This window comes from Lampris incognitus, chromosome 5, assembly GCF_029633865.1.
Source record: "Lampris incognitus isolate fLamInc1 chromosome 5, fLamInc1.hap2, whole genome shotgun sequence".
Lineage (NCBI taxonomy): Eukaryota > Metazoa > Chordata > Actinopteri > Lampriformes > Lampridae > Lampris > Lampris incognitus.
Window position 1 is genome coordinate 4,714,607 of NC_079215.1, and position 13,190 is coordinate 4,727,796.

Here is a 13,190-nt window from a genome sequence, read left to right on the forward strand (position 1 = left end):
GGCGCCGGCCAAACCATACCTTATGTAAGCCCTCAAACTTGTGGCGAGCAGGTGACCTGAGGCTTCTGTCTGATTGGTTTCTTCAGGTTTCCCAGGGGGCGCTGTTCTGTGCTGCCCCAGACACTCCCACTTTTATTGGCAGTGAATTGGTATTGTTTTGATGTGTTTTTGATCTAATGTGATTGGACGATTCTCGTGGCTGTCAATCATGTTCACACCCACCACGGCGCCTCGTCTCCACTGTCAATCATCCACCGTCTACCAACCCTGATAACATCTATAGGCCACATGGTCCTTCTTAGTAACTCTGTGACTGTGTGGACACTAAAGCAGCTGTCAGGTGGGCTGCACCAAGGTACACTGCGCCCCCCCCCCCGAATTTCTAGCACCAGCCGCCACTGATAGTCACCCCTGAGAAAACAGGAGAATTAACTTCGGCAGTTCAGCGGCTGTTTTGTTTGTTCTTGTCCAGGAATTGAAGATTATTCAGTGGTGTCGCTTAGTTTAACTGCTTGAGCTTAAAGAAAAGATAAAACGACGTTAGCTGATGAAATCTATTGTGGCTTTTACACAATGATTTGACTTTAATGGCAAATACAGTCACAGCTGTTTGGTCTTCTCAAACAGTCGTTAAAGATCCGACGTAGTGCGCACACAGCATCCTCCTATCGTGGGCTCTCCTGTAGAGCAGTGTTTCTCAACCGGGGGTCCGCGGACCCCTAGTGGTCCGTGGTGTCATTGCAAGGGGTCCGTGAAAATAAAATATCTTTAAAAAAAAGATCCTATGACATTTATAGAAATAGGATTATTTTACTCAAATGTGACTGAGACCTTTATCTACCTAAACTATAAAGGGTAACAGGACTATTTTCTCTCATTACATCTGTTTCACAAGGGTAATTTATTGTATTTTAATAAGAGATCTCGCTCCCCTAACTAGATCTAAGTTACAACTGAAAGCTCTTATTTTTGCCCCAAAGAGTGAATAAATGCTATAATGCAATTTAAAATGCAGTTTCTACTGTTTCTACCAAATTGCAACCCCCCTCCCCCAAGATCAGGTGGAGGGGTCCTCAGGGTAGATCAGAAATACGCAGGGGGTCCAGGACCCCAAAAAGGTTGAGAACCACTGCTGTAGAGGAAACATCTGGCGTCGACCCAAAGGAAGTCATCAGAGGGACCCGGATTTATAAAACCCCTCCTCCACCGCTGACGGCAGGAATGACGTCACGGCAGCCTCATAACCGTCCTCTTGAGTCGAAGGACGTTCCAGATAAAGGGCCTCCACGGGAAGGAGGGTGGTCTGGGATGGATGATCGCCTCCTTCAGAAGAATCAATATTGTCTGGTGAGGTGAACATGACCCCGACTAGCTACATCCTGTGGTCCCTGGCTGAACTACAAGGGCCTCCTCGGAGGAGGAGGAGGTCTGGCCCCTGGATGTGCGGTACGCAGGCCCACCGGTGTGTGGAATGTTCCCTGATGCCCACGAACCAGACCCCCCCCCCCATTGGGCCAGCCTTTGCTGCTGCCATCATGACAGTAGATGGTACTATCTGCATCTGGTCTACTGCCTCGTAGACTTGCCTCTGTAGGCGAAGGCCAGGAGAAGGTTACTCCGAATTACTAGGATCCAAGGAGGCGCTGGCAGCAGGACGCTCCATGGTGTTTGCAGCAGAAGAGCCCAGTAGGGTCATGGGCCCAAACATCAGACGGTGTGCAGAGGAACCAGTCTGGTGGTCAGTGGACGCCATCACCTGACTCGTGAGCGGCCACTGCTGGGCGACCTCTTTACCTGCCGAGCCGCTGCAGTACGGCACCGCGTAGGAACGGGTTCTGAGGTCCAGAGAGACCGTCTTGAGTACTGCGCTAGGCGCGATGTGAGGCGAGCTGGACCAACACTGGTCTGGGACGTGTGGACGATATGGTCGCTGTAATGCGGCCTGGTGGCCCACAGGCGTGCTTGCCGAGCCGAAACCGCATCACGGTCCTCATTAGTCTGGTCAGTTAAGGGCAAATATGGGGTCAAGGCTGCAAAAAGTCATTCACATTTGAGCCAATGTTTTTCTGTTAATTTAGGGTCCAATAAAGAAAAAAATGCAAGGAGCCCAAAATTTTAGGTGGGGGAAGTCTCTGAAATGGCCACGCCCACTTTTTAGGCCTGGAAATCAGTATCTCGGCTCCTGAATGTCGCAGAGAGCTGATCATGGGCTCAAAAGAAGCAGAAGCACCACATTTATATAAGCATTATGAACAAACATATACCCCAAAACCTTTACTTTTTCAGGTATTTACAAAAAACTAATTTTCACTGGTCACATACATGGCCACGCCCACTTTTTAGCCCTGGCACTATATCTCAGGCTCAGCTCTCGGAGGTTGCCCCGAGTTGATATTGGGCTCAAAAGATGTGGAAATAACTATTTATATTAGTGCTCTGAACAAATATACTGTATGCCCTAAAACCTTCACGTTTTGAGCTATTCATGAACATGTTCTTTTTTCCATTGAATTGATCAGCAGCATGCAATCAACTTTAGCCAAATCTGTGCAAGAAGGCTATACAGTTTGTTTGAGTAAAAGTGTTACATCTACTCATGGAGTGCTAGTATTCAAGTTGACTCTTTGTTATAAGAGGAGGAACCCAGTAACCACCAAAGAAACAAAGCAAACCATGTGAGGTCCAAAAAAATCTTTATTTTAACCTCACACATCCCATCAGACTGGATTCAAACACTTGCTGAGGCACTTGCAATAAATGAGACATTTCATCCCTCTGCCAGCACAAGAACATGAGGTACACTTATTAGATCTGCAACTACACACCCCTGTTACTTGAGACAATGTATCTCTTGTGGAAACTGTGCTCCACTTGACGAAGAGTTCCTCTCCTTCGGTAGTCCAACCCCATTCAATGACAGGGGGACAAGGGAGTTGTAGCAGGCTGTTTCCCCACAGCCATCCTGCCTGGAATGTAGCTCTCAACAGATGCTGTAGAAGCGCATCCTGACTTGGGGGTAGGTCTCTCAGCTCATCATTAACTGAGTGCTTGAACAGCTGGAATCTGAGCTCATCTATACTGACACAGTTGTACAGTCCAGTCTTGTTGTACCAGCTCATTACCCAGGGCTCAATAACTTCCATGCTTTCCTTAACTGTCTCGATACTAGGGCAGCAACTTAGTCCTCTCAAAGCAGCAGTGAGTTCTGTGGACTTACTGTGGTTTATCCAGGCTTTGTATTGAGCAGTCTTTGAGTGGCCAAAGAAGGCGCTCACAGAATCACAGCCACTAAAAGAATGGAACACAGGCATGGCATCGGCCACATCTCCACCAAGCTTCTTGTGTGCTTCTGTGATTGAGTAGAATTGGCGTTTGCCAGGAACTGCAAAGTCAACTATAAGTTGGAAGTCATTACATACTGATAGGAACTGTGTAGTGAACCCTAGTAGGATGACTACCACATCGGAGTCGACTGTTCTAACTGTAACTGACTTGATCCCCTTGTTTAGCATGTGCATCACATGGCAAACGATGCGGTTGTCAGCCTCCTCAAGCATATCTATGCTGTCATAAAGCTGGATCTCGAAGCTTTCGCCGAAGTTTGCAAGCACCTTTCTGCCGTAGGTGATGCTGAACTCCTTGTCCCAGTTCCACGCTTGTGCCTTAGCAATCCTGGCGAACATTAGATTCAGGGCTACTTTGTTGTCTACATTAGACAGAAAAGCGTCAAAGAATTGCTTAGATTCTGGCATGGTGTCATTCTCACTGAAAGCCATCTGTGAACTACCTGCTGATCCCCGGTTCTTCCTAGTCGCAGTCTTGATACTCATATTCTGGTAGAGGTCAGCCACAATGTCAATACGATTGGCTTTCTTCTCATGACCGATCCTGGCAATGCTGTTCAACACTTTGATTACAAAGTCTTGGAATGTCATGCCTTTGGTGAGAGACTTTGCCATGATTCGTACTTGCACAGACAAATCTATCACAAGTCCTTCTGAGGATGTAGATTGAACTTGTACACCGATGTCCTTAAGAATTTGAGACTTTTGGCTATGATAAATATCTCCATCCTTTGTTGACAAGGCGTCGGGTAAACCTGAAATTGAAATGAATAGTTAAGCTAAGTGTAACTCTTGGGCTTACTGTCAAATCAATTAACTTGAATGTGAAATTGAATCAATGAATATCACTGTATTAAAAATCTGGTAAGACTTAAGTAACATCTAAAATATTTGAATAACTGACTTTATATCAATTAGTTTCACCTGTGAATTCACCACCAAATAACTTCCTTGTCTCTTCTTCTCTTGATCTGCAGGCCTCCTTCAGCTTTGCAAAGGTTCCTTTGGGTGGCTTGATTGCAGGGCTAGCGAGTTGGACTTTTGCACATGAACTTGGGAGTTTCAGGGCATTTCGTGAGATGGTTGCATTGACATCCTTCTTACTTAATACAATTCGCTCCTGCACAAACTGGTCATGCTGAGTTTTGCCGACTGTAAAGACAAAACTGGAGTCTTTACTTATGACATCTGGGAAGGGAATGGATGAGTTCAACCTCATGAACTGAGCTTCATCGAACGGGTTGGTAAGGATACCCTGGTACACCTTGAGTGTGTGGCTTGAAAATGTTTCCTTGAAGGAATCCAGCATTTCTTTGTGCCCGTGTGATGGATCTTGACCTTCGACCTCATCTAGGTAGCGCTGGATTTCGGGTAGCGCAAGTTCGAGTTTCCTGAAGAACTCTTGATCTTCCCGATTGATGATATCGACATATCCAGTGTCAGACTTGATGACCTTTATGTTATGTTCCTGCTTTTGATCACATGCAATCTTTGAGAATGGGTTGTCTCTGGTGTTTACTGTGAAAGAGCCTGAAAGAAATTCCTTGAACAAGTATGGGTGTCTCCATTTGAGCTCTTTGAGATCCTGAAGAAACACTGATGCCCATCTGGCATAGTGTGTATGATCAAGTGCAAAGTTAAGAGGAATGAGCTGCTCAAGTGCACTGATCATCATGATGAAGTTTGCCTCTCGAAAGGATCTTATGAAGATAAGAACCTTCTTGATTGTGTCAACAACATTGTTCCAGTAGTGAAACATGGGGCTGTTTTCATTGGCCACCCAGTTACTCCAAGTCAAACCGTTGTCCTCTAGACGTTTTGCCTGAAATGCTTCATCTCTCTTCTTGGCCAGCACCACAGCCAGGAGTTGAATACAGTATCTAGCCTTCTTTATGGAATTCACATCGCAGACAGCAGTTGTCAGACCTGTGATATTCAGATTAGCTGAGGTTAAGATGGTATCAAGGCCAGTTCCTTTTATCAACTGCCCAACACAGACAAGAGAAACCTTCTCAAGGTGCAGCCCACCCATGAACGCGAAGTATGAATGAGAAAACTCTTCCCCCATGGCCCACTGTATCATCTTCTTGATGGCATAAAGGGGCTGATCGGATCCACCCACTGCAACCTGGCCTGGGTTAAGATATCTTGTGTATGATACTGCTATTCTCATGACATGGAGCTGAAGACAACTAAGATATTTTCTAAACTCATGATTCGTGTGTGTATTGTGCTTCATGCTTTATAACATAGGCAGCGAATGAGATTCATGTCAAATATAGCTTTTTACAACCTTCAGGAGCTGATACGTGAAACGTGACCAGTAAAAATTAGTTTTCTTAAAATATCTGAAAAAGTAAAGGTTTTGGGGTATATGTTTGTTCATAATGCTTATATAAATGTGGTGCTTCTGCTTCTTTTGAGCCCATGATCAGCTCTCTGCGACATTCAGGAGCCGAGATACTGATTTCCAGGCCTAAAAAGTGGGCGTGGCCATTTCAGAGACTTCCCCCACCTAAAATTTTGGGCTCCTTGCATTTTTTTCTTTATTGGACTCTAAATTAACAGAAAAACATAGGCTCAAATGTGAATGACTTTTTGCAGCCATTTTGCCTTAACTGACTAGACTACATCGTTTTCGGTGGACTGCCGGAGACATCCGGTGTTCCGATGCAGCAGAGTGACTCAGCAGCGGTACCGACGGCTCGCGCTCCCAGAGGGATGCTGCCCCCCCCACCAACTGCCTCTTCCCTATCAGCCAATAGGAAGCGTCAGACAGCATCCCTCCCCCTCTAGTCATCCACCTCCACCCATTCCTCTCCATCTGCCTCCCCCCTTCTTCTTCCTATCATGTATCACTGCCTCTCCTCCTCCACCTCCTCCTCCTCCTCCTCCCTTTGGTGCAATGCCACAACCCTGGCCCTGCAGGCACGCCCTTTCCTTTTCCTCCTCTCGTGTTTTCTCCTGTCCTCCTTTCTCCCTGTCCTGTCCTGCGCTGCGCTCCTCTCACCTCCATGCCCAGCGCTCCTCTCTCTCTCTCTCTCGTTATCTCCCGCCGCTCCTCATCCTCCGCTACTCTTCTTCACTTACTCACATAGAATCGGATAGAGGTGCACTCTATTGAGTATATTTAAGAAAGGGGGTGGAGGTCATGTTTGTCCAGTGGTGTGTTGTAGTCGGTGGAAAGAAAAGCCAGGTGGAGAGTGTCTTCCTCATGACACTGTGAGGAATAGGACTCGGAAGTGCCATTAAAACCATGCTGCCAGCGTCACATGGGGAGTCACTTCCGGTTTAAGCGGTGGGGGAGCTGTTGGCTGTCTCGCTCGGGGCGTTCTCATGTTAGCCTGGAGAAACGTAAGGACCGTTCTGCTGGTTCTGGGGGGGACGAACTCTGCTGGTTCTGGGGGGGGGGAACTCTGCTGGTTCTGGGGGGGGGACGAACTCTGCTGGTTCTGGGGGGCGGGGTGAACTCTGCTGGTTCTGGGGGACTCTGCTGGTTCTGGGGGGGGGGACGAACTCTGCTGGTTCTGGGGGGAGCGAACTCTGCTGGTTCTGGGGGGGGTGAACTCTGCTGGTTCTGGGGGGGGGGACGAACTCTGCTGGTTCTGGGGGGGGGACGAACTCTGCTGGTTCTGGGGGGCGGGGTGAACTCTGCTGGTTCTGGGGGACTCTGCTGGTTCTGGGGGGGGGACGAACTCTGCTGGTTCTGGGAGGGGGGGGCGAACTCTGGCGTTGTGAGAACAGAGCAGTGTGCAGGATTTCCTTCACCGTTTACCTACGCGAGTTTTGGTTGGACGAGGTTTTATCTCATGTATCTGTTTGTTTGTTTGGTGTCAGCTGAACAGTGGATTTGTATCTGCAGAGTTCCTCCAGCTGTTTTCAGCACGTGAACAGGAAGCATGTTTTAATACGATAACTGATCTTCATCCCCAACAGAGAGTTTGGACAGGCCATACTGTATTGCATTTTGATGATTTGTTTTTGCCCTAAAATTTACATGGCTGGTCACGTGGTACGGAGTCACGTGATGATTGATGAGGCGAAACATTTCGCTAATTGTTTAGCGAGTTCGACCCAACGCATTCACGGCACGGTGGCGCTGTCGCCTCGCAGCAAGAAGGTCCCGGGTTCGAACCCCGGGGTCGTCCAACCCTGGGGGTCGTCCTCTGTGTGGAGTTTGCATGTTCTCCCCGTGTCTGCGGGGGGTTTCTCCGGGTGCTCCGGTTTCCCCCCACCATCAAAAAGACATGCATGTTGGGGTTAATCCTCCTGTCCGTGCCCCTGAGCAAGGCATGGCGAGACCAGCTGGAGTCGGTCCCTGGGTGCTGCACGGCGGCTGCCCGCTGGTCCTATAGGATGGGTTAAGTGCAGAGAAAGACTTGCCCCATGGGTATCAATAAAGTATCTCTGTTGTATTCCGTTAAGGTAACCCTCCTCTCAGGAGCTGCAGGGAAGCCCCTGAGTAAGGGTCCAGCTTGTCGGGGCCCTCAAGTCCACCGTCTGAATACAGCAAACCACAAGTGGTTTATACACAGGCTTTAGATACTCAGGCTCAACACATGTGATGTGGTCTTGTAACCACCCATCCATCCACCCATCATCCATCCATCATCTTATCCTGCTCCAGGGGGGCGGGGATACTGGAGCCAAGCCCAGCAAGTCACTGGCCGGCAGGCGGGGGGACACCCCGGACAGGCCGGCAGGCCGTCACAGGGCCGCTAAAGGACACCATAGGGACCAACTGAAAGCTGGCTCCGGTGGCTGTGGCTCACTGTAAACCCCGTTTGGCGGTCAGCACCTCTGCCCCTCCCCCGGATGAGCTTTACAATGTTTGCGTCCGCTTTGAGGCTCGCACCCTGGACCCAGCAACGGCACCACAGTGCCCACCTGACGAAGGTGGCAGAGGTGACGTCAATAACCCCCCTCCCCTCCCCCCTTTTCTCCCCAAGTGAATTTGGCCAGCTACCCCACTCTCCCGAGCCGTCCCGGTCTCTGCTCCACCCCCTCTGCTGATCCAGGGGGGGGGGGGCCTGCAGACTACCACATGCCTCCTCCCATACACGTGGAGTCACCAGCCGCTTCTTTTCACCTGACAGTGAGGAGTTTCACCAGGGGGGACGTAGCACGTGGGAGGATCACGCTATTCCCCCCCCAGTTCCCCCTCCCCCCTGAACAGGCGCCACGACCGACCAGAGGGGGCGCTAGTGCAGCAACCAGCACACATACCCACATCCGGCTTCCCACCCGTCTGTAGGGACGCCCGACCAAGCCAGAGGTAACGCGGGGATTCGAACCGGCGATCCCCGTGTTGGTAGGCAACGGAATGGACCGCCACGCCACCCGGACACCCGTGAGTAGAACTGTTAAAAGGGTCAAGGAGGGAATAAGTAGACTGGGCCTGCTAGTGCCGGGCGATGATGACCCCACCACATCAAGACCTGGACTGGTTACACAACACTGACACACACTCACCACATCTTGCACCTGCACGACAATCCAGCTCAGCCTCGTCATAATGAACGGTCCCGTGGTGTCAGTTATAATATCAAACCGAAACTAGTCCTCAAATAATGCCCCCTCAGGTATTTCAGACTCCATTTTGTGAGAAGTTTTGGATAGCACGTTCTCGATGTCATTAATCCGGACAACAGAACTGTGTATCATGACACGACAACATGGGAAATGAACCCTTATACATGACCACTGAAAGATGATGAGTAATGAATGACAGTAGTGAATCATTGCCCAGCCCTCAGGTCAACTTTGGAGACCCATTTGTGGCCATCAGAGGAGACATTTCTCAAAAAGTTCCTTTGTTTTGTTCTGGGTTTTTTTTTGAGGAAGCCCCAACTTTCCCTCTCACGCTGCTCACTTTAATGGCCCCTGCTATTGATTATGGCATTACAAAGACTTCCTGTTAGCTTTTAGAGGTGAGTGGGCTGCGCTAAGGAAGGGTCACCTTTGCTATACTGCATTCACAGATGACAGTAAAAGCTCTGCTGGCTTTACCACACCAACATGTATTATTGATCTGGGGCCTGGCCTGAAACCTGATGGGACTTCTTGGCAGACATAATATCGTTTTTAAAGGGGACGATTGTGCGGCTGCCGAGACGGCGCGTGACTAACCAGTGAGGAATCGTCTTTGTCCGGACGATCAGCCGGATGTTATTTACGAAGGACCGATATCGTCCTTGACCCTACAGAAGAGAAGCACACTCTCGGAACGGATCTGGGTTTGACATGTGATTGTGTAACCCCAGATGGCAACGCTGCTGTGGCCCGGACCCGTCCCACACCGACACTTCATCCGGCCCACATGGGGACACTGGGCGGTCCGCTCCTGTTTGCCAGATCTGGGCCAGAACCAAGCCATAGCAGTGCCGCATGTGCCACATATCTGCCAAAGGTGGCCATATTTGTGTTGTGATATTTGGGCCATATTCACCATTTACCACACGGGCCACTTCAGGGTCACATCCAGACCACATGTTGCTACATGAGCACCGCATCTTTGCCAACAAAAGACCCACATGTGGTTTGGCACATTTGGGCCATATTTGCTGTTATACATGTGGGCCACTTCAGGCTCACATCCGTTTAGTCAGGGCCAGAAGAAGGCCGCCAGTGCCGCATCATTTCCTGAAGTGGCCCACATCCGGGTGCTGTCTGGGACTGGTGTCAGAAGATTAACCAAGACGTCCTTCTTTGAGTGCTTTTGCCTCAATTACAGCTTGCCTAATTATCCCGGCAGAGTACCCCACCCCACCCCCCACCCACGTAGTGCTCCCCATGTGTTAAAGCAAACGAGACACCGGTTTGACCCGTGTGGACACCACAATGAAACTGCCCCATTATAAATCCCACAGGGTCTCTTCCCCCCCATGAAGCCGCTGTTAGCAGGTTGTCCAGTGTAAGCGGGCCGGCCCACTCCAGCAGGAATGCCGGGAGACGTCTCAGTATTGCTGTCGTACAATGTGAGCGCTGTTTAAAAGTGAGCATAGCACACAAAAACACAAGGCCACAGGGTTGATTAAACTTTTTATCACATACGTCCTGCCCAACAATGACAACAAAAGAAGTCGTTGGTATGGGTTAGTCTCACTAACCCGTATTACGTCACGTGTCACGTGATGGCATCGCGTCCGCCATGTTGGAGGGCGACGGCTGCGATCCGTGCGATACCGCGTTGCTGTCACTGCGCGGCGCTGCACGTTTCCTGAACGGTGCCGGAATGTGTCGCCGGGTTTGGGTCACGCAGAACAGCTGCCGTGGTTCCTGTTTTACAACGGTTGGTTTCTGCACCGTCTCCCTGGTTCGAACCGGATCCTCTGCGCCGTTAGACCGGAACTTTGTCCAATTATTGTAACCGGTTATTTTGTTGCCCGGTGCGGGATTCGACACGGGGTGTACTGCACCACAAGATGACGTCACTAACCGCTCGGCTAAAGGGTCAGACCCGTTAGCTAGCTAGGGGCTAACGGGTCTTATTAGTAGTTCACAGTCGTCACCCTCCCCGGAAGCGCTCCCTCGAGCTATGTTATTCCCGCGCTCCGAAGAGACTTCTGAGGATCTGCACACTTCCGGGTCCCACCGCTGCCACCAATGGTACCGGTTATTTTCTTGCCCGGTGCGGGATTCGATACGGGGTGTACTGCACCACAAGGCGACGTCACTAACCGCTCGGCTAAAGGGTCAGACCCGTTAGCTAGCTAGGGGCTAACGTGTCTTATTAGTAGTTTACATTCATTTCGCAAACTGTTTCTCGAAGTGTGGATCGCAACTGCGACGTTTTAATCCGCACATTTGTGCGATTTCCGCTTAAAATGTGGTCGTTGTTGTGAGAACTGCGGGGTAACCACAAGGGGGCGCTGCGGTCCAGGTGTCCTCCAACATGGCGGAGCTGTTCGTGGGCAATGAAAAAGTCACGTGATCGAGAATAACCCATTAATGGCGTTTTAGAGTTTGTCATTTCCTGGAAAACGATGGTGAGACATTGCGTCCAATGAAACGCGTTCTCTAATTCTTACGCCCCGCCCCCATGACTACGTACATGCTGCCCGTTAGCGGCCGGCGCACAGGACCTACGAGCTAGCTAGCAGGTACGGGTCGTCGCGGTGTTTTGGCGGGGCTAACTCCCGCAGCCTCCACGTGGCTTGCCTCGGCTACTAGGGATCCGCAAGGAGGGTCCGGCCGGAGTCCTAGAGAGAGAGAGAGAGTGACGTCAACTCCGTACACGTCAGTGGGCCAGTTATTTAACAGCAATGGCGGATCATGGGAGCCCCGGATAGTTCCAAACAGTGCGCATGGTGTGTATCTGGTGTGTGAGTCTATCAACGGCCAAACTAAAGCACTTGGGGCCTTGATTCTTTTGGAGGTTACTGGGGATGATCAGGGGCACCTATAAAAAAATAGCAGAAAATTACAATTATGCATAATTAATTATGCATAAATATGCAAAATATGCATTTTTCTAAAAATGGCTAAAAAAACACTTTTCTCGGCATTTCAGATGATTCTGAGCATCTTTGATTTTTTCCTCCTATATAAACATTTTTTTTCTGGGACTTAGAAATGTTTTGGCATTATGGAAAATATATGCGTTTTTGCAAAAATGCACTTATGATCCTCATTTTTTTGGGAGGTGGTAGGTATTGTTCCAGAGAGGACCAGAAAAATAACAGAAAATTAAAATAATTATAACAATTATGCATAATTATGCAAAATATGCATTTTCTAAAAATGGCTAAAAACCACTTTTCTCGGCATTTCAGATGATTCTGAGCATTTGGGGGGAGGGAGTTGGAGTGGGGGGGTGTAGGGGCAGGGGGAAGGCGGTTAGCTGGCAGGATGAAGAGGAGGGAGATTTAGACGGGTGGAGAACCAAACCGCTACATTGTAGCGGGGTTCTTCTAGTCAACTCCCATATTTCCGTAATGTGTGTGTGTGTGTGGTGTTAGTGTGTGTGTGTGTGTGTGTGTGTGTGTGTGTGTGTGTGTGTGTGTGTGTGTGTGTGTGTGTGTGTGTGTGGTGTTAGTGTAGATAGCGGGACCGAAAACTAAAGCACTTATGATCCTAATTCTTTTTGGAGGTGGTAGGTATTGTCTCAAGAGAGTAAGGGAAAAATCCCAGAAAATTAAAATTATGCATAAAAATGGCTAAAAACCATTTTCTCGGCATTTCAGATGATTCTGAGCATCTTTGATTTTTTCACCTATCGCCAGTAGTGGTTGTGGTTGCTATAGTTACCAAGCCTCCCTTCCGGTCTGCCTGCGTGGCAGTCTCTGTTCTTCTTCCTGTTTCAACTAAATGGCCGCTGCCGCATGTTACCATCTGCGTTGTGTGATTCATTGATCCACGCCGGTAATGAGAGACGATATCAGTGAATCACGCAACGCAGATGGTAACGTGCGGCAGCGGCCATTTAGTTGAAACAGGAAGAAGAACAGAGACTGCCACGCAGGCAGACCGGAAGGGAGGCTTGGTAACTATAGCAACCACAACCACTACTGGCGAATATTAAAAAAAAATGTCTGGGACTTAGAAATGTTTTGGCCTTGTGCAAAATATATGCATTTTTACAAAAATGCACTTATGATCCACATTTTTTTTGGAGGTGGTAGGTATTGTTCCAGAGAGGACCAGAAGAATAGCAGAAAAATTAAAATAATTGTGCTTAATTATGCAAAATATGCATTTTCTAAAAATGGCTAAAAACCACTTTTCTCGGCATTTCAGATGATTCTGAGCATTTGGGGGGCGGGAGTTGGAGTGGGGGGGGTGTAGGGGCAGGGGGGAAGGCGGTTAGCTGGCAGGATGAAGAGGAGGGAGATTTAGACGGGTGGA

At 49.2% G+C, this 13,190-nt stretch overlaps 1 protein-coding gene across 1 annotated transcript in view; it reads right to left on the reverse strand.

The window, feature by feature from the left end:
• Positions 1 to 1,612: 1,612 nt before the first annotated feature.
• Positions 1,613 to 13,190, reverse strand: part of LOC130112361 (E3 ubiquitin-protein ligase DTX4-like) — a 62,157-nt gene continuing 50,579 nt past the window's right edge. Inside the window, exon 5 of the mRNA XM_056279696.1 lies at positions 1,613 to 1,835. Within this exon, the coding sequence (XP_056135671.1) occupies positions 1,613 to 1,835 (223 nt within the window). The remainder of the gene's footprint in view (positions 1,836 to 13,190) is intronic.